Source organism: Condylostylus longicornis, unplaced genomic scaffold, assembly GCF_029603195.1.
Source record: "Condylostylus longicornis isolate FDR11 unplaced genomic scaffold, ASM2960319v2 ptg000153l, whole genome shotgun sequence".
Lineage (NCBI taxonomy): Eukaryota > Metazoa > Arthropoda > Insecta > Diptera > Dolichopodidae > Condylostylus > Condylostylus longicornis.
In genome coordinates, this window is record NW_026578121.1 from 498,600 (window position 1) to 522,207 (window position 23,608).

General features: G+C 21.5%; 1 protein-coding gene across 2 annotated transcripts; it reads right to left on the reverse strand.

Moving 5' to 3' along the window:
* On the reverse strand, positions 1–23,029 carry LOC129615859 (stress-activated protein kinase JNK). 2 transcript variants are annotated; one of them, XM_055531250.1, is made up of 8 exons: positions 22,434–23,029; positions 4,225–4,539; positions 1,827–2,209; positions 1,267–1,396; positions 1,000–1,197; positions 676–940; positions 316–599; positions 1–244 (listed from the first exon to the last, which is right to left on the reverse strand). In XM_055531250.1, the coding sequence occupies exons 3-8, from the start codon at positions 1,931–1,933 to the stop codon at positions 110–112; spliced, it is 1,119 nt and encodes a 372-aa protein (XP_055387225.1). In that variant the 5' UTR covers positions 1,934–2,209; positions 4,225–4,539; positions 22,434–23,029; the 3' UTR covers positions 1–109. The 2 variants fall into 2 exon arrangements, with proteins under 2 accessions (XP_055387225.1, XP_055387224.1); XM_055531249.1 differs by lacking the exon at positions 1,827–2,209.
* Between the last annotated feature and the right edge of the window lie 579 nt (positions 23,030–23,608).

Here is a 23,608-nt window from a genome sequence, read left to right on the forward strand (position 1 = left end):
TTTTTTTTTTTTGTTTTTTTTTTTTTTTAATATTGAAATTACATATATTCTATTTTATATAGGTTTTGTTTTATTTTATTTTTTTTTTCTAAAATTATATTTTAATTTTCTACCGCCTATCAGCAGAATCAATTTTGGCGTTACGGGCTTCATATTCCATAACTTCTTGATAAATTAATTCCTTCCACTGTTCAACAGTATGCTCTCTTTCGTCAACGCTGTGATCATATGGTTCTGGTGCAGGCTAAAATTTAATTAATAAAAATTAATTTTTGTAAAAGTAATATGTAATTTAATAAATAAATGATTACATACAGCATTAACTTCTTCTGCATCATACCATACATTAATATAGCTGTGAAGTAAAGCTTGGTCGACAGATATTCTTTGTTCTGGATCTATGACTAGCATTCGACTTAATAAATCACGAGCCTCAGAAGCCTTTCGCCTACTTTGTTCAGTAGCATCACTTGGAAATAATACATCTGGGAATAATCTTTCAAAAGGATATCCAGTATATCTTGGCCGGTTTTCAACATAATTTCTTACTGTCGGTTGTAAACGTTGCATAAATGATGAAGATGGTGTACCCAGTTGTTCTAATATATATAATTAAAATATATATATATTGTTATATATTATATTAATAAATATTATTATTAAATAAAAACATACCAATAATTTTATTCCATTGATCAATATGATCTGTACCTGGAAATAGTACACCACCACGTATCATTTCACCCATAATACAACCTACTGACCAAATGTCAACATTTTCAGTATAACCCATTCCTAAAATAACTTCAGGTGCCCTATAATATCTTGTAACCACATATGGTGTCATCATAAATGTTGTACCAGCTGTACGTGCTAATCCAAAATCAAGAATTTTTAACGTACAATCTGCTTTAACAACTATATTGGATGGCTTTAAGTCCTAATTATTAATAAATTTATAATAATATTGCATTACATTTAAAAAAAAATTTATTATACCCTATGTATTATTCCTGCCGAATGTAAATGCTTTATTCCGCATAGCATTTGATAAAGTAAATATGACATTCTATCATGATCTAAATCCATTTGAATTACTTGGCATAAATTAGCATCCATCAATTCCATGACAAGATAAACATCCTGAAATTCTTCTAATGTGCGTTGCGGTGTAAATGCGTTCAATAAACCGATTATCTTAAAAAATTATTAATTTAAAATAAAAAATTTTATTAAATTTTATTAAATTTCATAAATAATACTTACATTTTTATGATTTACTAATTTCATTAATTTGAATTCCCTATATGCTCTCTTGGCATGTGTAACGTTTTGGAATGGTCGAGAAAGCTTTTTGATAGCCACATTCTGTTCAGTAACAGTATCGTAAGCGGCACTAAAATAAATAATTTTTATTTTTTAATCAAATTAAATCTTTACAAATGTACATATATAAAATTATAATTAAAAATATTTTTGTAAAAACCTTATTGGAAAAAAAAAAATAATAAAGAAAAAAAAAGTTAGTTCCATTGTTTTTTTTCCTTTGTACCAAAAGAAAAATTAGTAAAAATAACGCACAAGTTGTTTAATTTGAGAGAAAAAGAATTTTTATTTTAATGGTGATTGATAAAAAAAATATTTTTGAAAGTTTTTGGGGGGGATTTTTTTTATTTCTCTTGCAAGTGTTAAAATTGAAAACATTTTTAATAAGATGTGAAAATGTTTTTTTTTTTTTTAAATTAAATTTCATTTATTATTGAAAACTTTGGAATTATTTTATTAGTAGGGGGAGCCCATAACCAAAGTTTTTTCAATATACTCACCACACAGCTCCTTGCGCACCACTTCCTCTAGCACTAAGCGAAGAATAACGCGATGGTACTATAAATTCTGTATCTCCGAAAACATGTCTTTGAAATTCTTGATTCATATTGTTTTTATTTTTTTAATTTTTTATATTTTTATTTAATTTTTGTATATTATATTAATATATATTTATTCAAATTTTTATATATATAGTATGTTATAGATGTAATTTAATTAATTTTTTTTTCTTTTTTTTTTTTTAGAAAACGAATTGTCTATTATTTTTATATATGTATGAAGACTGGGGAGGACTCTGATTTTAATTTGTTTTATTGCATAGCCTATGTGACTAAATTTTCTTTTTAACAACCATGAAACTGATAAACAAAACTAAAACAAACTAAAATTAAAACCAAAAAAAAATTTATATTAAAAATTAAAAACAAAATAAAAAATCAACCTTTTTCATAAATAAATAAATTTTTTTAAATATAAATTTAAAATATTTTCATTAGAATGTAGGTATGTATGTAAATAAAAATGAAATTATGATGAATAAAATAAAAAAAACATGAAATTTTTGAAAATAAAGCATGAAAGTAAAAAAAAAAAATTAACTATTTAATAATTGTAAAAATTATGATGATTAATGAATTTAAAATAAATTAAAAATTATGAATAAAAAACAGTGGCTAAGGAAAATCGCAAATTGTTTTGCTCGTAAAATTTGGAAAATAATAAAAAGTTACCCAAAAAAAGAAAAAAATGTAAAAAATGTAAATTCAGTTTCAAGGTTTCATTTGAGGCGGTACATTAGTGGCCTACTTGGAAAAATGACATTTCGAGTAAGCTGCCATTGACATATTTAAATATTTAATTTTTAAGAAAATTTTTAAGAGACAAAAACAATCTTCCGTCAAAATATGAGAATGAAAAGAGCAGTAAACTTAAGTATTTTGAAAATATAGAACAATTCTTTAGGCCATTACAACTCTATTGAGCATAATAACTTATTTTTGCAAAAATGTTCGATAGGCCACTAATGCACTGAGAGCCTACATTTTACTTAATTCTTATTCTGTAATGTAATTAACTGGCATAAATTCTATAGTACATTAAGGTTTAATTTAAAAGATAATTACTAAATAAAATAATTTAAATAAAAAATGAGAGAAAAATAATTAAGAAAAATATCACCGCCCGGTAATCATGAATTGTTCTCGTACAACTTATTTAAATCTAATATGGCAGCATTTCTTTTCGAATTTTTTAAATTCTTATTTAAATGCTTATATCGCTTACTTTTAAAGTCATGTGTAAGTTATTTTAAATGGATTTCGGTATAAATATGCGTACATATATCTCAAATATTAAATAAACATATTGCTGGTATCGCGAACTCTCATAATAAAATGTAATAATAAATTTGTTCTCTTTAAATGTCAAAATAGTAACTTTTCAAATTTTTTCAAAAACATCAAAACTTTTCAAAAATGTCAAAAAGTGACATGATTTTTTTTTTTGTTAAATGAAAGCATGTTGAGTTACATTTTAAATTCTAATAAGGCCAAGTAATGTAATTAAAAGGAATAAGTTTTTAGAAAAAATTTTATTCTAAAAATAAGAGAATACAATTTGGATATGAAATCAAAAATTGAGTGAGAATAAAAATTTAAGTCAGAATATATTATATTGGTAGATGGTTTATTTTGGTTGTATTATTACTAGAATTCAGACTGTTATATTAAGGGTATCAGAAAAAACATTTATAAGATCGATTTTTTACTCAATGTTTCGATTTAATCTGACAATTAATATCCGATTTTCCATAATCGCTTATAATTGTGACTAAACTATTAAAATAATTGTGAATTTAATTAAAATGTTACTTGTCAGTCGTAAGTTTTCGTTTCTGAAATAAGTAAATAACCTTCTAAAGGATTGTTGTCTTTATCATAAACAAAAAGCGGGTGGAAATATTTTCGACTTCAAAATTTAGAATAAAATCTTAAAATGTTTTCAGTTTAGTTTCAATGGTGATTTTAACTGAAGTGGTGTTAAGAACGCCACGCTTTGATACTAAATACAAAATTTTGTATTTAATTTAAGATAAAATAAAAAAAAATTAAGCGCAAATAAATATTCGGCTCCGAATAAAAGGAACCTTTCTATATTAATACATTAAAAATTTTTAGCTAAATTGTTTGACCTACAAACTGAATACGAAAATTAAATTTGAGAGAAGAGAAAGATAGAGTGTATATGTAATTGTTTTTATGAAAATAATGATTGAAAAAAATTTGTGATTTCTTTTTTTTTAATAATCACTTTTAATTTTAATTTTTTTTTCGATGAAACACTTAATACTTATATACAAAATTACTTAAAAAATCAAAATTAAAATTAAAAACTTACCAAACTATTCCCTGCGCACCTGATCCAATTGGTTTTAAATTCTGATATCGACTAAGAATTGTGAATTTTGTGTCACCCACCTCAACGGTGTAAAATGTGTGACGTGAATTCATATTTAATATGTTATCCCGATAGAATAAAAATAACAATTTTTTATTTAATATTAAAAAATTGTTTAAGATTTCAAAAAAGATTTATTTTCAACAAAATATTTCTCATCTAATCATTTTGATATTATATTTATTTTATCATGATTTTCTTCTGTTCTTCCTCTGTGTTTTTTTTTGAATATTATTGGGCCCAATTTAAATTAGCCTAAAAGTATACAAAAATAAGACGAAAAATTTTGTTAATTTTAAATTTTATTCATATTTTATTAAAAAATATACTAAAAATTAAATATATTTTAAATTAATAAAAGAAAATATAAAATAAGGTAGAATTCATAATAATTTCCTTGAGATTAATAAATCGTTGTTGAAGGTAATTTAAGAAAAAATTAAGACTCCATAAATGTCCGGTCACCGAAATTATTTATAATTTAACCAATGATTTTTAGTCTTTTTTTTTTTGGATAAGGACAAAATGTCGTCACTGTAATGCATACGTCATTTAAAAAATATATAAGAAAAACAAAAATCAATATAATTTTATTTACTGCAGAAGTATGTTGTGTAAAATAATTTAACTAAGAAACCAAGGATGTAATACATGATATTTATTTTTAATTTAAAAGTTAATAATGAAAAATGCAAAAAAAAAAAACCTTATTTAATTGAGCACACATAAATTTATATATAGTTGTACAACATGAAAACCAATTTGTTATGTTGATGATTTGAATTCTGGTGTCATACTATAATCACTCGTGATTCTAGACGTGTACCTACTTCATAAATAAGTGGGTACTACTTACTTAATATACAAAATAAATTAACTAATAGAGGAAGATTTCGGACACATTTAATGTATAATTTTCAATTGTCTAATAATTTTAGAAGACAGATATGAAATTTAGCATGCCTAAGCCGCATTATTTTTATGAATTCATACATTTGCTCATTTATTATTGTTGATGTGGTTTTCTTTTTTTGTGTTTTAATAGTGATTCAAATAATTATTTTTATTTATTAATTGCATTTTCACAGAACTGTAGGAATTTTTTTTTAAAAAAAAAACCTTCGTGACAAACATTTTTCAAATAAAACATAAATTTAGAAATGTCACATGATCCAAGTCGCAAACCAAATACAAGACTACGTCTTATAGATGCAAAAGCAAAAAAAAAATTTTCATAGCGAAAATAAGATTTTAACTCACAGATTCCAAGAATATATTATGATAATAGGCTGTAGCAAAAATATTTTTGGAGACATTTGAAAAAAATCCCGAATAAATATGAAGAATATTTAAAAACAAATTATGTGACAATAAGTAATTGATGACATCTAATAAAAGTTCAAAATTATGATCCAAAGTGCAAATAAATTGTAAGTAAAGCATTATTTTTGCAAAACAACAAGCCTGTATTATAAGCATAACTTGAAGGTACTTTATTAGTGTAAACTTTACAACTACATTTTTAATATAAATGTAACGGTATTGTACCACAAAATTTTTGACATATCATAAGTGATTGTCAATTTTTTGATTTTTTTTTGTGTTATCTATTTAAAATATAAAAAAAAAAAGGAATCAAAGGGAAAAAAAGCGATTTTTATTAAAATTTTATTAAATTATAAAATCAATTTAACAAGAATTAGTTTAATTATCAATATTTTAAATTAATCAAATATTTGACAAAAAATTTGCAAATTAAACTGATTAATGTGTAATTCACGTGATTATTTCAGAAGTGATGAAATTCTAATTTGCGAAAGTGCCGATTTTAATTCTAAATTCTAAAAGAAATTTGATTAAAAAGAGGAGATTTCTGTTTTCACTATCATAATTCAGATGTGATTTTTTATTACTATAGTAGTAATTATACTTTAATTACTTATAATGTAACTATAGTAATCATAATTGTGATTACTTAGTATGGCTATGTAATGCATTTTTGAAAATTTATTGAATTTTTTATACAAAAAAAGAATAAAAAAAGGAATCTTCAAGAGAAGATATTTTATACGATGTACATATATATATAAAGTATGTGACTCTCTTTTATAAATTTTACTTTATAATACTTTTAGTAATCATATGTAATTATAATATTAAATTTCCAGAAATATTATATACCAAATAATTAATGAGATTTAAAATAATAAAGAATTTTTATTATTAATTTATTTTTTATTTTAAATTTTCTAGCAGCATGGAAAACACCAAGTAAAACTATTGACTTTTTATTTTTTGGAATTTTGGAATAGAAATTAAGAAATTTTTCATCAAATTACACAATATTTAATGAAATAGGAAAAGTTTCAGTATACATTTCATATTTTTTATTAATAACACAAAATTTTATATATTTATAGAGAATATAAGCATGAAAATTATAAGTTTTTAAAGGATAATTTTTATTTTTTTTGATAATCCTTAAAAAAAACCAAACTAACAAAAAAATTTCCCTTTTTTATTATGTGTATTTATAGGATAAAGGTATAATTTTTTTTTTAATCTTCTTCATTCTGAAAATTTATAATTATTCCTTAGCTATTTGATAACATTATAATTTAAAATATAAAAATAAATGCACATATTAAAATATTTGGGAACTAAAAAATTAAAATTTATATTAAAGATTTATTAATTATATTTGTGTATGTTTGCATGTGTGTGTGTATATAATTAAAATTTTTTGTTTTTTGTATGTATATATATGTAAATTTTGTATTTTATGAAAATAAGAAAATTGTATTATCTTAAATTTAAGGATTTTTAGTTTTTATTTTAGAAAATATTATTAAGAAAAGAAAAGAAGAAAAAATAATTAAAAAATTAAATGGAGCATTAAGGGATCGATATAAAATTTGGCAATCAAAAAACTTTTTTGTTTTTTTCTTTTATGTTTTCATAATCTTTATTTTTTTGTATATATTTTTTATGTCCTCATACATAATAATTATATTGTAATATTACTTATATGTTTTATATTTCATATATACGAAAATATACAGGCAATTTCTAAATTGTATCGGGCTCTGAAATATTTGCAGTTATAGGACAAAATTATTAGATTTATTATATGCAAGTTAGTATGTCAAGAACTCTCAGTAATAGAATTTGCTTGAACCGAAGTTAAAATTTATATAAAGGTTTTTAGCTTTGCTTATAAAAATCTAAAAAATTTTTAAGAATAATTGACAATTTATATGAGATTAGAATGGAAATCCCTTGAAACATTATAGGTATAAGAAAATTTTCTATCTGATTTGTAAATTAATTGTAAATTTTCAGTATTCAATTTTTCAATTTCAATTTCAATTTTTTTAAATTTTCAAAGAAGAAGAATGGTCAATGAAGTATATAAGTATTTTGACGAGACATTTCAGGCATAGGTGTTATTTTAAGAGGTTGGGTCCTTAAAGTGAGCGCACTTGCAAATTTTATGGGAGGATGAGAAGAGCTCAGGGCAGCTTCTGAGAAATTGTGAAGCTTTTGGCCGCAGGTAAAGAAGTTGGTCTATCGGATCTTTCAAGGTACTCAAATTCATTAGAGGAATTGGTCTCGAAATGGTGTTGTAGGGACGTGTCCCAAACCTAGTAGGGTACCATCTAATATCAAGAATGTACAATCTAATATCAACAATGAGCATTATTGTTTTACTATGTATTTTTTCGGGAATATTTGATAAATTTTCTTAGACAGAGAAGCATAAATAATAGCAAATCAACTTTTAGCAAGCAGCAAAATATTAAATTAAATTATTTTGTCACATGGTATAATTTATTAAAATCAGATTATTTAATTGTACAAGTGTTTGAATTGAATTTAAAAACCGCAATAAAAGTGTTATGAAACTTTGAAATTTTTTAGTGAAATTTTTCTTTTTAATTTTTGAATCCAATCTGTGTTCAATCTTAATTTAAAAAACTTTATGTAAGTGAATTATTTTTAATTTCACGCAGTTTTTTTTTCAATTAAATTATTCATTTAAATTAAAAATGCATTATTAAATTAAAAACTAAAACTTTTAATTGAAGATTAGAAATTTGGGAAAAAAAAAACAAAGTATATTGAATAACCCTGTTATATTACTCAAATTACATACACTTCTACATACAATGTTTATATGAGCATATACATAAGCACATCATATATAAATTTGCCTACGTATATGCAATAAATGTTTAAGGGAATTTTTTTTTTTTTGTTAACTAAAATTACTTTTATTACAATTTACATAAAACTTATCCATGTATGTATGTACGCATTTATGTATATGGATATTTATATAAATAAGTTTTATGGGTAAGCACACTTAAATAATAAAAAAGTTGTTATTTTTGATCTTTATATATCTATATATATATATATATATATACATTTGTATATTGGGAGAAAAATATTTATGTACCTTTATGTTAATTTAAACTTAATTAAAAATTTAAAGAAAAATATTTTTAAAAAATAAGAATAATAAAAGAATTTTTCTTTTTTAATTCAACACATGTTTCAAAAAGTAATTACGGAAGATATACGCATATATATATGTATGTTCGCATCTTTATACACAATTTTACATAGATATATAGAAATATATTATTCGTTAAATAATTAAAATATTACAAGAAATACAAGCTTGGACAGTAAATTTTTGATAAGTTTTTTCTCAAAATTCTAATCCTGTTATTCAAGTATCAATAATTTTTCAGTATTAAATACTACATCAGCCAATTTTACTATTTATATAATATGCGTATAAGCTAAATTGTACCAAATATTAACAAAATATATTATTACGATTTATATGTCAAGGATAACATGTTATGTCGAAACTAAAAAAAACATTGAATTTAAAAACGAACTTATACAATTTTGTGTTTACGTAACGTATGTATGCATAGCTTTAGTTCTAAAAAAACAATTGCATAAATTTAGGACAAATCTTAGGATACGTGATAATTTTCAACAAAATTGTGCTAGGATTAAAATTAAAGAAGCGGTAAGTCGACAAAGGGGTTAACTTACATTTGCATTCTGACACGTTTTTTCATTAACAAATTGTGAAAACATTAATTTGTTTGTTACTTAACTCCTATGTGTACGAGTACTACGAATCTCAGCCTTCTATTAAGTTTCCAGTTATAAAAGTAATCACAGTTGAAAATATATCAAATTTAATAATGTTTTATCCGAGCAACTCGATTTTCGTAGTAATATTAGTTAACCCCTTTGTCCACTTACCTCTTCAATTGAATTGTTAATTAATATTATTAGTTAAGGAATATATAAGGTTATAACTTTTGGCTAAGAGGACGATTATTCTAATTATTTTAGCTTTTATAAAAAAATTTACGGCAATCCCAAAAACTGTTTCAACTGATTCGAGTTGTCGTATAAGTGGAAAATTATTCCGCGAAAATTAACGAAAAGATGATTTGTGGTTACGTGTATTTTAAAAAATCAATTCAAGTACTTAAATTTAATTTTCCTCCAGCATATAGTTTTCTATATATGATAAACCAAAATATTCATGATTTGCATAGCTATAAGACTAGAGGAGAGGAGGACATACGTAAATTATTATAAGATTTATTTGTATAAAAAATTTAATTTTTTTTTTTATTAAAACGGTATAGACGTGCTTTCTTAAAACTACAGACACACGGGACAGACAGAGTAAAATTAATATGGGCACTTTTTAAAACAAAAAAAATTTTTTTTTTTGAAAATGTGCCAAAAGAGTAATTCTTTCTTTTTAGACTTGTAAGGATCAATATTACATCATAAGTATTATTTTTTCTGTTCCAATGTTTCGTCCTTTTTACAATGATTTCTTTAATTGTATTCTTTTTCTTTTTTTTGTTTTAAAAAAACCCTTGGATCTATTAGATGTTTTACTTTATGAGCTGCATTACTTAAAGAAAATAATATGATCAAGCAAACGAATATTCATTTTGAATTATTTCGGCTAACATTTTGAGGAAAACTATTGACAAATAAAAATGCTAGTTTCCAAAACAGTTTTAAAAATTTGTTTAACGTGCTTTATATTAAAACCTATAAGTTAGAATTGAATTATTAAAAATTTGTATAATCTCCAATGGTATTTACTTTCGAAAGACAACTACTTATAGTCCATCAGACATTTTCAAAATAAAAATTTTTAAATACTAAAAATTTGGTGAAATTAAGTGAAGTTGAATTTTGAATCTTTCTTTTAGTATGTATAAAAATCTGTCTTTTTCTTCAAATATTCACAAATAACTTAGTAAATGTAAATTCAACAAATAGTAAATGCCGGCAGTCTATTTAAATAGAATGCAATCGAGACAGTAGTTCGGGTATCTTCTCATCTTGTAACTTCAAATTTACTTGGCATTATCTCTAAAATTATAGAAGCAGTATTGAATTTTCCCACAAGCAAATATTTTATTAGTAGTTAATATTCCTGATTTGTGGTGGAAGTTTATGTGATAATTATATTATATATATGTATATATATATATAAATATATATATATATATATATATAGTAGTTAATATTTCTTGATTTGTGGTGGAAGTTTATGTGATAATTATATTATATATATATATATATATATATATATTGTTATATATATATATATATAACAAAAGAACGTGCGAAACATTATGCGCCAATTATCATACAACTCTCAAAGTCATTCAATCATACAGATATCACAGAGTTAGCACGATCAAATTCACCTATTTTTGTTTATTTCTTATTATTATTTTTAGTTTGATTTCAGTATGCAAAATTTTTACTGCCACATGGTAAGAAAATGGTATAATAGAAATTTTGATATTTTATTAAATGAAATTTTTTAAAAATATTATTGCCAACAACACACGTATACATATAAGCCCATTTAACAAACCATTTTTTTTTTTAAATTTTAGTAAATTTTTAACATTGAGTTTAATAAAAAAAAAAAAATATTTAAAATTTCTAAATGAATAGAAAACAACCCTGAACAACAAATAAAAAATTTATATAATAAATATGTTTGTATTACACATATGTTTGTGTATCTACATACAATGTGCGTAAGTAAAAAATTATTTATATTATTAATTTATTATAACTCAAATTATTACTCTGATTATTTATATATGCACAACACACATACATATATATAATAAATAATATATGTAATATATATATGTAATAAATATATATATATATATATTTCTTATATATATATATATATATTTCTTATATATATATATATATATATATATTTCTTATATATATATATATATATATATTTCTATATGTATATAACGTATATATATTAGAACGCATTAAAATAATTATCCTTAAATTTTAACCAGAAACAAATTTTTGTTTTTCTCTTCGTTTTTCAGTATTTTCTTCTTGTTTCACCAAAAAATATCCTTTTTATTATTTTTGTGATACACTGTATATGCATATATATATACAAATTTACACAAACACAATTGCAAATATTATGATTTTTTTTTTTTTTGGTACGGTTCGGTTAAAGTAGCTATATCATTTTTGTTTTTATATATTTTTGTCCTCTTTTACTCTTTATGCGCTTATATACCAAAATTTGTATATTTAAATTTTATGAAATATAAGGAAGCGCTTTTTTCAAAATATTTTTTTTATATATACATATATACAGGCATAAAAAACATAATAAACTATTTTCATTTCATATGCTTTTATACTAAACATGAAAGTGTATTATGTAGGTGTAGTATACTTATATGTATGTATGTATGAATATGTATAAGAAGTCTTGCATTTATTTATTGTTATACTTTAAATTTTATACATATATATATATATATATATCTATATTTTTCTATTTTAAATAATGTTACGTAGTTATATAACACACACACACACACAGCTACACATATTTATTTATTTATGCAAGTAAATTTTTTTTATAATAAAATAAAATAATACATAAGTATAATAAGAAAATGTGGTATAACAGCTACTGTTGTGCTATGTAGAGGTAACTAACTAACTAAGAAAAATTCTATGCGGCATTATTACAATAGCGCTTATCGAAACATTTTTTTATTTACAAGGAAAGGAAAAAGAGCAAAAAAAAAAATGACAGAAAATAATAATAAATAATCAAAAAGAAGAAAGGAGAGAACAAAAAAAAACAATAAAAGAACAATAACAATTTAGAATTCCATAAAGTGTTGCCAGGTTTTTTTTTTTTGTTTTTCCAGTAGTTTCATAAATTTTTTTTTTTTTGCTTTAGTTATAATTTTCACCCTTTTTCTTTTTTATTTTTTTTTTGTGCATAATATTTTTTTTTTTTACATATTTACATTTACATATGTATTATATTTAGTACATATATGTACGTATAGAAATTTGAAATCGGCCATATTTTTTCATTATTTATTTATTTAAAAAAAAAAAAATGTTTTATTTTTATATTAAATTAAATCTAGAATGGTAAAAGTTAAAATAGAAATAGAATTTAAATATTTTATAATTTTTTTTTTCCTTATATACTTAATTTTTTTAAAAAGGAAAATGAAATGAAAAACTATATATTTAAAAATATTATGAGGCCACCATTAAAAACACATACAAATAAATATTTATATATATCACACACATAAATATTCACTTCACATATCATATATTTTACGTATGCATGCATGTATATATATTATGGATTATTGCAAATAATTAATATATATATATATATATATATATATATATATATAAATGTAATAATATTATTGTGATGTAAATGAGAAATTAAGAAAAATACATAAAATATTTTAATTTTTTTTTTTTTTTTGAATTTTGTGTCGGTAATTCGAAAATTAGAAATAGGAAGAAGGAAATGATTTTTCTTCTCTTTTCTTATAATATTCTAAATAATATTTTAATATTTTGTGAACTTTTCTCCTTTGTATTTGAATAATTTTTTTTTATTTTATTATCACTTTTATGTAATTTTTCTTTTTTTTTATTAAATTTATGAAAAATATATATATTTTAAATAATATTTAATAACACATTTTAAATTTTATTTTCTTATTTATTATATTCCATTATATATATATATATATATATATATATATATATATATATATATAATACCCACTAAATTTAACTATTTTTACTCATACATATTTTTTATTATTTTTATTTAAATAACCATAATTATATGGGCACATGTAACATAATTTATAACGTAATCAATTTCATACCAGATATATATATATAACGTATGATTTTATTTTATAATAGAAAAAAAAGAGGTTATATATGTATGTATATATATCAAAAAATAATTATATACTTATATGTGCATATATACATTATATATATATATATATATATATATATATATATATATATGTATATATATATAAATTTATTAATATAAATTGTTTTTTTTTTAAATAAAAATATTTATAATACTTATATATCCATAATAATCAAAGTAAATAACTAAAATACTTAAGTTAGTAAATATTAAATATACTATTTATGGTTTTACCTCTCAAGTCTAAGATACCTTATATATATACTTAATATTTTGATATATATTTTTTTTATTATTTTTATTCAAGTATAAAAAAAAAAAATTCTCATTTTCAATTTTTGTATGATAAATTTTTTGAAGAGGAAGTAAAGTAAAGAAGAGAAGAGAGAGAGAAAATTTGAGAATTTGCCTGGTGGACTTTTTTTTTTTTTTTAAATACTTAAAATTTAAGATTTTATTTATTGAAGTGTGCAAATAAAAAAAAAAAAATTTTTTATTAAATTTTAAATTTTAATTAAAATATTTTATTTTTTTTTTTCATATTTAATAAAAATTTCTTTCTTTTCAATTATTATATAAAAACTAGAGAATAATGAGACAAAAAAAAAAAAAAACAGGATTTAAGAGAGGAAAAAAAAAATGAATTTAAATCACATTTACTTTTTGTGTGGTACGAAAAAAATTTTTTTCCCTGCAAGAAGCCACTCTTTGCCACAATTTTTTTAATATTAAAACTTTTCTTTTTTTAATAAAATTTTTCAAATTAATTTTTCTTATTTAATTTTAATTTTTTACCGTATTTCAGAATTATTTTTTTTAAGATTTTAGCAAAAAAATTTTATATACTAAGTACTTGTTAATTTTTTTTTTTTTATTCTATTTTATTTTAAATATAAAAAGAATTATAACAAACACAACACAACAGCAACAACAACAAAAACAAGAATAATAAAGTAGAGAAAAAAAAATTCCTTTTCTACTTATAATTTTGTTTCTCTTCTAGTATGCAATCTAACTATGTAGGTAGACATATATACACACATACATACATGTGTATATAATGTAAAAGTATGCGAGAATTGAAATTTTTTTCGCTTTTTAATTTTTAATTATAAAGTACGCAGGATCTAACTGTAATGACGTGTATATGAGAAAAAAAAAAGAGCTTTTTTTTTATTTTAATTCTACATGCCACTTTTTTCGTTTTATTTTTTGTGATTTTGTTCCACACAAAACATAAAAGTCAAATTTTATCATAAAAAAAAAAAAAACAAAATTGAAAAACTTTTGGTGGCGACTGTTTGACTCTGTTTTATACCCAATTTTTTCTTTATTTCATTTTTTTTTTCTAATTTTTTTATTTTCTCTCTCTCTCTTTTTTTTTTATTTTAAATAACCTAAAAGTATTATTATGATGGAGGTGATAATAATAAGGATATTATTATGGTATGTACTCGCATGCATTTTGTAATAATAATACATAAACATACATACATACGTACAAATGGGAAAATATAAAAAATTATTGATTGCAAAAAAAAAAAAAAAAATAATTGATTTTCATTGATACTTTTGTTTTTTGTTTTTTGTATTTGTTTTGTTTACACTGGAAAAAAGTAAGTAAAAACTTAAACATTAGCTAAAAATTTTGTTTGCATACAATTTTATAATAATTGTTTTATGTTTGTATATATGTATACATATGTATTTACATATTATAATGCTATTACCACGTTACGGTGAATGATTGAAATATTACCCGGAAAAACAAAAAAGTTTTACATATTTGAGTATAATTTAGATGTATAGTTGAATGTAGATTTAAAGTCAAATTAGACTTGAGAATTCAATAATGCAATTTACATTTTTTGAATATTTAAGTCATATTGAAATTAGTTTTTGAGTTGAGCCTTTTTAGGGAAACAGTGAACAAATATCCATAGGAAAGTGCTAAAGAACGTAAAGAATAAGTTGTTACTTACTTATTGGATTGTAAAAAAACAATTGAATTAATTAACTTTTACAATGATTTCCAAAATAGTATAAAAAATTAAAGAAAGATTCTTTAATAATTTAGAGATTTCCCTGAGATTTTCTGACAATGAAATAATAAGGTATGCTTTTGGAACAATTCGTGATTTTCAAACAGCAGTGAATAAATGTAAAATTCACAATGTATCATATTCCAAAATGTACGAGTATATTAAAAATTTTCGATATTGTATACCATTCTAAAATTGTATACTATTTTCTCTTGAATACCGCATTCGAAATGTAAAGCGAATGCAGAGCACGTAACGTGAAAAATTGAGACTACTTTTTCTACACATGTAATAAAAATATAAAAAGACTATTACAATTATTTTGTATTTGCACGAGTACTTATTTCAAAAATTTTTATTATTACAAAAATAATATTTTTTGGATAAAAGATTTATTACAATTATATTTAAAAAACAAGCAACGTAACAACGTGTGCAAAATTTTTTTTTTTTATCGTCACACTGATATTCCAAAATGTAGTAAAAACTTCGTTATTTTGCATACAATATGGTGACTTCAAAAATTTCTAGTTGTTGTAAAATTGCATTTAGACGGTATTTAAACTTTGTTAAATTATTTTTTTTTACTGCGTTTTGGAAAACAGAAAGTTTTGGTATTAATAACTTAACAATCCTTTTTTTAATATTTTTATTGCATACTTCTAGGGAAAAATGATTTCAATTTTGTTTTCCAACAATAATTTATATGCAATTCAAACATAGATATAATATACGATATATAAAAATATTTTTTTAATTTTTAATATTGATTTGTATTGTATACCTAAAATGCCCAACAAATTTTATAAATTTGCTGCAAAAACGAAATCATGATCACAAAACGATTCGAAAACAATTCGAGTTGCCATTTTTTTTTTACGAATTCTGTTATAGGATTAAAATTAAATAATTAATTTTAAATCATTTATGAATTATTTTTAATATAATATATAAAATTGCATACTCCAAATAATATTTAAAGTTTCATTAAACTTTTCAATTTTTAAATTCAAAAATTCATTTCATTTCTTAAAATAATTTTTATGCAATACAATTTTTTAAAATATAATTCTAATATCGTAAATTTCAACGTGTTAAAACAGAAATAAGAGAATAAGTGCTCTTACCGTAACATATTGACATTTACATATAATATACTTATAAGTAAGTATAACAACACTTATATACATTGATATATGTAAAGAAATTTTTATATAAATAAAAAAATAATTACTTATTATTATAATTCAGAAAAGAAAAAAAAAAAAAACAAAAAAAAAAATTGGCCTTATTATTTTTTTTTTTTATGTAATTTTTTTTGTTCCTTTTTGTTTTTCGTGTTTACTCTTAAAATATTGACAGTCCCTGTATTTAAATTCAATCAGTAAATAATCATTTAATAATCAGCCAAAATCAAACAACCACAAAAATGATAATTCCATTTTAATCTTAAACTTATTTTATATTAAAGATGTTTTTTTTTTTTTTTTGATTTTTTGTTCTTTCGCTCTTGTTTTTCCTTTTAACATAAAATTAAATTAAAGTTTTAAGAGAGAAGAAGAAAGACAAAAAAAAAAAATAAAATTTTCATTTTCATTCAAGTGTATGTTTAAGAGTATGAGAGTGTCATTTAAATGAATATATATTGATATATATGTATATATATCAATATATGTACATATATAGAAGATTTTTTTTTTGTATATTAGTAGATAAACGTGGATAAATAAGGATATTTTTGTTTTAAGGAGGATACCTACACAATGTATACATAAGTATGTTCATATAAATAAAATATATAATCACTATACGGTGTATGTTTTATATATTATGTTTATATATATATACTAATATATATGTACATATAATTAAAATGTAAAAAATCCGGCTGTATAAGTTTTGCATTATAAAAATTTAAAGTAAATAAATTGCTTTTGTTTTTTTCTTTTGTTGATTTTTTAAAGAAATAAGAAAAAAATTATAATTTTTATTCTTATGTTCTTAACAATTTATATTTATAGTTATTTATTATTATAAAATTATATTTTATCTATTTGTATTTAAAATCAAGATTTGAATATTATGCACGTAGGCCAAAACATTTTCTGTAATAACAAAAAATGAAGAAGAGCCTTTTAAAATTTAATTGAATTAAATAAAAAAAAAAAAAAAGAACCTCCAACTAAAAATAAGTGCTAAATTTAAAAAATAAAAATATTGTTTTTTATTTTTTACTCAACTTCATAAATAAGAGCTCAATAATTCATAAGAGCTTAAAGAAAAAAAATAAATTTTATTTTGAGAATTTTTTTCTTACTTATTATTTTTTTCTCATTGTTTGCACCTACTTATATTTGCAATTACATTTTAATACATTTATAAATTTTCTTATTTATTTTACATTAGGGGTTTTCACTCATACTGGTGTGTTAGAGCAAAAAAAGGGGAAAAAAATTTTTCTTCCAACCGAGAAACCGAACATAATTTGCGATGTAAAATTGTCAAATAATTGACAACCATAATATTATGTTTTTTTTTATTTGCAGTTTGAAAATATTTTAGAAATTTAATTTTACTCGCAAATATTAACAACATAAATAACAAAAAAAACGGGATTTTCAATTATTCGGTTCTAACTTAGTTCGTTTAATAATTCAGTTCTAAATTCTAACTTATAAATCAATAAATGCTATCTGCAAAATTCAATAGAAAAGTGTTGGATACTGAAAAATTACTCGATTTTGTAAGGAATTGTAAGCATTTCTGAAAAGACTTTTAAGATTTAATTTAGTATTTTCGGTTCATGTCTCAGTTCTCGAAAATCTCCCAGTGCATAACAAAAAAGAGTTTTTGTTTTAATGCAAATTTATCAGTGGAAACCTTTTGCTCTAATCATTGAAGGCTTATTGATTATATTTTTGATTGCGCCTTTTTTGAAAAAGTTATTCTTTTTTTTTTAAACATTCTTAATATACAATAAATTTTACAGTATAACAAAACAAAACACGTTCGCATACATTAAAATATTAAAAATATTAAAAATTCAAAACTTTTCTTACTATTTATAATTTTTTTTTGTTCATTTTCCGTGAGAAAATGAATTTTGTTTTGTGAGAATAATAATACAAAACATGCTATTAAATAAATATATGACGTCATTATTTTCTTATTCAATATTGATAATATTCAATTGTTTTGTAATCAAATTTATTAAAGAAATTTAATAATTTATTACAAATTGTTATACATAATATAAATAGAAATTATGCCAATATATAATTTAATTGGATATTTTCGAAAATTTAATTGAAATGCAGATTAAATTGAAGCAAAATCCGTAATTTGGAAAGTTAATCCGGAATCAAATATTGTATTCTGCAAAAATTATCGTATAACTGGATAGATAGACTTAATTTTTGTAATTTGAGCGTGATTAAATATTCAAATGAATATTAAATATTGTTGTACTTTTCATACAAGTTGTTATTTACGATAATAAGCTCTACATATTAAATTTCTTAAGATTTCTTTAAATTCTAACACAATTTTCATTTACTGTTAGAATAATATCAACATTTTATGGAATGGTCCCAAGATTTTAATATGTGTATAAGCAAAAATAATTTTTAGGATAAAATTGAGTACAGAAACAAAAAAATATTTGTATGTTTAGTAGTGAAATAATAATATTTGTATGTTTAGTAGTGAAATAATAATAAAAGTAAATTGAAAGTAAAATTCTATCATAAAATTTTGTGAAAAAGATTGTTAAGAAAAAAGGTAGGTAGGTCCATACATAATTAGAAGGTTAAACATTGTTTTATTTTAAGAAATACGTGGGTAATTAAAAAACACAAATTATTTTTTAAAAAAAAACCTAACCATTTTAATCCATATTAATTATAAGTAATTTATTTATTTGTTAGGGTCTCCAAACACACAAAATCATTGTGTATACATATTTTCTTTTACAAATTTTTCAATTATATTATTATTATTATTATTTTTATAATAAAAAAGAAAAGATTATTGTTTCTTGTTTCCGCCCTTATATTTTTATCATTTAAATTTTTCCTTGAAGAAACAATTTTCATCAAAAAAAATTCTACACTTTTGTTTTTCTCTGAGAAAAAAAAATATACCCAGAAGATCTTATTTTAACGACCTTAGTTGTGGGTGTATATCCTTTTTGAATTCTTATTTTTCATTTATATATTTCATGGAATCAATGTAATTTTTAAAAACAAATCTTGTTATATTGATTACATGTACAACTTTGGCATTTAAGGGAGCAATTTAATGTGCATATATGAATATTACTTAAATATTAAATTCCTTAACAAAATCACTGAAATTAAAAATTTCATTTGGTTTGAGTTGCTAGAATTCTATTTAAAAATTTATTTAATACCTTCAACAACATTTAATTTTATTTCTACAATTTCTTGTTTATTCTTGTACCTTATCAGCAAATATTTTCAATATTTGAAAATATTTTTAATGTTTATGAAAAAAGCATATCGTACATGATTTAGCAAATCCAATTCTAATAATGTACAATGCCTTCTGCCTTCTTTAGATCCTAATAAAATAAAATAGTATTCTTACATTTATAATTAAACATTCTTTTAATTTTATTTAAATTGTTTATCAATTTTAGCAAATATAAAAATACCCAGATTGATAAAATCTCTATAACAATGAGTAAGTAAAGTTATAGTGAATCGTCAAATTATGACTATATTTAGTAATAAAAAAAAAAACTTATCTAATAAAGACTATTTTATATTTGCAAACTCATGCATTACTAATTTAAGTTTTAAGAAGTCAAAAAGAGGTCAGTTTTTCTCTTACTTCAATTATTGACATGAATTTGTTTTTATGATAAAAATAAATATTCAAAATTTTCATTGATTAAGTAAACATATCATAAACATAGACTAGCTCTTTGCTCTTTGAAGAATTTGAAATTACATTAAACATGCAATGTAATTAAATTTTTATTTTCTAGGATCATTGGAATTGAATAAATCAACCAATTAATTTTGATAATCATACATTTTTACGCGATTTATTACTAGTAAAAAGGTCATTACTCTTAAGTATGTACCTTTATTACAAGATGTAATAAATTAATTATCAAATTAAATTCATTAAGAGGTAAAAAAGAGTTGAATTAAATTTGATTTTAATTTTAAATTCGTTACGTATAAGAATATTGTTAGTTGCAACTGATAAAAAAACTTTTAGTTTAATCAAAAATCATATTTAATTTCTTAGACTGTAATCAAATTGTGTTAAAAATCAGTAGATTTTACATGGAAATACAAAAATAATTTGTTTAAACACCATTTTTGAAATAAATTTTCGGTCCTTTTACTACTTAAAAGTACTTAAGTAAACATAATGTGATAACATTACCAAAATATGTATCTAGTTTTGTAATTATGAAAAGCTACTATTTGAAAAAAATCACCTTATTCTAAATATGTAACTTGAATCGTTTTATCTCTTATCTTCAATTTTTGAATAAAAAATGAACAAAATATTATTTTCAATTATCAAATTTCAATAATAAATTTATAAATTCATTTTAATAAAATTTGAAAAAAAAAAAAAATACACAAAATTTTCCATTAAAAATTCAATTTTTTAATGAAAGTAGAATAAAATTAGATAAGAAATAATAGGATTAATAATAAGAACAGACAAACACCAAAGCTGAATCTGAAAGTAAAAACAAAATTTTGAGTAGACTATATAAGTAGTACCTAACTAATGCAATAAAATACGTGACTTACAACAGCACTAAATGAAATATGTAGCAGCATAAATAAAAATAGATAAATATGTATAATGATTATGAAAATATTAAAAATGATTGAATATTTAATGTATATTGTCTTAGGTAGGTATTTTTATCAAAGAATAACCTTTTATAATATTAAATTTGAACGCAGCCTGAATGTAAATTCTGTAAGGCACCTATACCATCAATGAAACCATAAACGGCATACATATGCATAAAGTATATGAATATGTAGATATCTAACTTCGTATGCAAGCAGGAATCTCATTCCCGCTTATCTAATTACAAAATCAACCACAAAAACACAAATTTAAAATAAGAAATATTGTTGACCAACGTGTGATTACTGATTAGTGATTACCTACCTACATATCTACATGGAATGCAATAAATAGATTTCCGAATATTTTTTATAATTCATAAAAAAAATGCATAATATTTAATCCTATTTCAAATAACCTACATACATTCCTTCAGCATTTTAATTAAATTTGAATAATAATAAAAAATAAAATTTATGTTAAAAATTCTATCACTCTTGATAAAAATAATTTTGAATAAATATTAACTAAGTTCTCTGGAGTGAGATTATTGAATCGTCATAAAAGGATTGCATAAATTTTTCCTTTGTAATTTATTGTAGTTTTTTTCTTTTTTTTTTTATGTAAAATTAATGCAAAACGCTAGTCATTATTGTAATGATGAGTAGATATTTGTGTTTGTATAGGTTATTCAAAAACTTGAAGAATGATGTAAATTAACCGCTAGCAGTATGATACAGAAAGATATGAAATTAAAAAAAAAAAATGTTTTTTTTTTTTTGGCATTTAGTATAAAATCGATTTTGAAGCAGACCACGCCTAAGAACAAAATTTAAGAAAAAAAAATTAAAAAAGAAATAAAAATGTATAATATAAAATACTTAATTTAATATTTATGATTTTACCTTGTTTTAAAAGAGACCAGGAAATTATTTGATCTAATTTGTCGTTTGTCAAAGTTGAAATAATCAATATTATTTCAGGTAGATATAAATTTATAAGGACCCTTCTTCATTTACCAGAATATCTTTTTTTTTTTTTCAATATTTTTTTCTATAAAACCTTATAATTATATACCGAAAAATGAATTATGAAAAATTTTATCTTGTATAATTTAAGCACTAAATTTTATTTATAATCTTTATGTTTTTTGTTTCATTCCAGATAATTTTAACCATAATTATGCGCTAAGCTTTTTATGCGGTATATGTAAGATGTTGCAATATATTATTGATCGATTTCTTAACTGCTTTCTTTTGGATATTACCGACAAAATTTTATTTTTGGTTTCTTTCTTTTTTTTTATCTTCTTATATTTTCATTTTGAGAACTTTTCACAAATATCTAATAAAATTTTTTGAATTATCAAAATATAAAATCAATATTTTTTTACCTCAACCTTATTAACACTAAAATTTTACCGAATTGATTAAATTTATATTAAAATTAACAAAAAAAAATAATTACACGCATTCGCACAAAACTATCGCCACACCATTCACCACAGTAATGTCCAAAATGTCTGGCTTAAAAGTCATCAAATGTCAAAATGACATTATTAAATTCAAAATCGATATATGTAGGAATAGAAGAGTGATTCGTAATTTGCTACTTTTTATACCGTAAATAGTTTTTATAATTACTATGTTTCAATAGTAGATATATTTATTTTGTATTACAATTTTTACGAGTGAAATTACTTCAAATTAAGCAATCTGACTGATTTTATAAAATGATTGTTACTATTAGTTGATCCGTTCGAATTGACGCAACAGTTTAGTTGTAGATTACAAGCTAATAAAATGTAACATAATAAACTCAAAAAATGCAATACAGGATTTTCGAAGATAATAATGTATATTTATATAATATATGTTCTCAAACTTCATCTGGTGTTATACGCTTTCTATACTTGATCTATTGTTAATTTTTGATTGATATCATGTGAGAAACTCTAAGTCAGTTTTATTTTATAGTTCGGCATGCGAATTTATATAAAAGAAATAATACTACTAGTATAAAAAATTTCAATTAGTTTCATTTCTGTATTTTTTAACAATTTTATCACTGATAAAACAGT

Excerpts from the sequence above, each read along its gene's own strand:
- LOC129615859 (XM_055531249.1), bottom strand. The coding sequence starts at position 4,337 with ATGAATTCACGTCACACATTTTACACCGTTGAGGTGGGTGACACAAAA. Across the intron at positions 1,397-4,224 it reads GGTGCGCAGGGAATAGTTTG|TGCCGCTTACGATACTGTTA; the intron begins GTAAGTTTTTAA and ends TATTTATTTTAG. Across the intron at positions 600-675 it reads TCAATGGAATAAAATTATTG|AACAACTGGGTACACCATCT; the intron begins GTATGTTTTTAT and ends TATATATATTAG.